At 68.5% G+C, this 820-nt stretch overlaps 1 protein-coding gene across 1 annotated transcript in view; it reads right to left on the reverse strand.

Annotated features, from left to right (window-relative positions):
* LOC102770128 (zinc finger protein 304) overlaps positions 1-820 on the reverse strand; it is a 12,693-nt gene that overhangs the window by 1,585 nt on the left and 10,288 nt on the right. Inside the window, exon 4 of the mRNA XM_015561704.1 lies at positions 26-812. Within this exon, the coding sequence (XP_015417190.1) occupies positions 26-812 (787 nt within the window). The remainder of the gene's footprint in view (positions 1-25; positions 813-820) is intronic.

The following is an 820-nucleotide window of genomic DNA, read 5'->3' on the forward strand; positions in this document are numbered from 1 at the left end:
ATGAGGCTGGAGTTGTGGCTGAAGCACTTCCCACACTCGCTGCACGCGTACGGCTTCGCCCCGGTGTGGGTCCGCTGGTGCACGATCAGGTTGGAGCTGTGGCTGAAGACCTTCCCGCACTGGCCGCAGGCGTAGGGCCGCTCCCCGGTGTGGACCTTCTGGTGCTGGGCCAGGGTGGCCTTGCGGCTGAAGGCCTTCCCGCACTCGCCGCACGCGTACGGCCGGGCCCCGGTGTGGACGACCTGGTGCTGGACCAGGGTGTCTCTGCAGCCGAAGGCCTTCCCGCACTCGTCGCACACGTGGGCCCTGGCTCCCGTGTGCACTCGCCGGTGTTTGAGGAGGCTGGAGTTGTGGCTGAAGAACTTGCCGCACTCGATGCACTCGAAGGGCCGGGCCCCGGTGTGGATCCTCCAGTGCTCGACCAGGTGGGAGCTCTGGCTGAAGACCTTCCCGCACTCGCTGCAGGCGTACGGCCGCTCCCCGGAGTGGAACCGCTGGTGCTGGGCCAGGGTGTCCTTGCGGCTGAAGGCCTTCCCGCACTCGCCGCACGCGTACGGCCGGGCCCCGGTGTGGACGACCTGGTGCTGGACCAGGGTGTCTCTGCAGCCGAAGGCCTTCCCGCACTCGCCGCACACGTGGGCCCTGGCTCCCGTGTGCACTCGCCGGTGTTTGAGGAGGCTGGAGTTGTGGCTGAAGAACTTGCCGCACTCGATGCACTCGAAGGGCCGGGCCCCGGTGTGGATCCTCCAGTGCTCGACCAGGTGGGAGCTCTGGCTGAAGACCTTCCCGCACTCGCTGCAGGCGTACGGCCGCTCCCCGG

This window comes from Myotis davidii, unplaced genomic scaffold (genome assembly GCF_000327345.1).
Source record: "Myotis davidii unplaced genomic scaffold, ASM32734v1 scaffold431, whole genome shotgun sequence".
Classification (NCBI taxonomy): Eukaryota; Metazoa; Chordata; class Mammalia; order Chiroptera; family Vespertilionidae; genus Myotis; species Myotis davidii.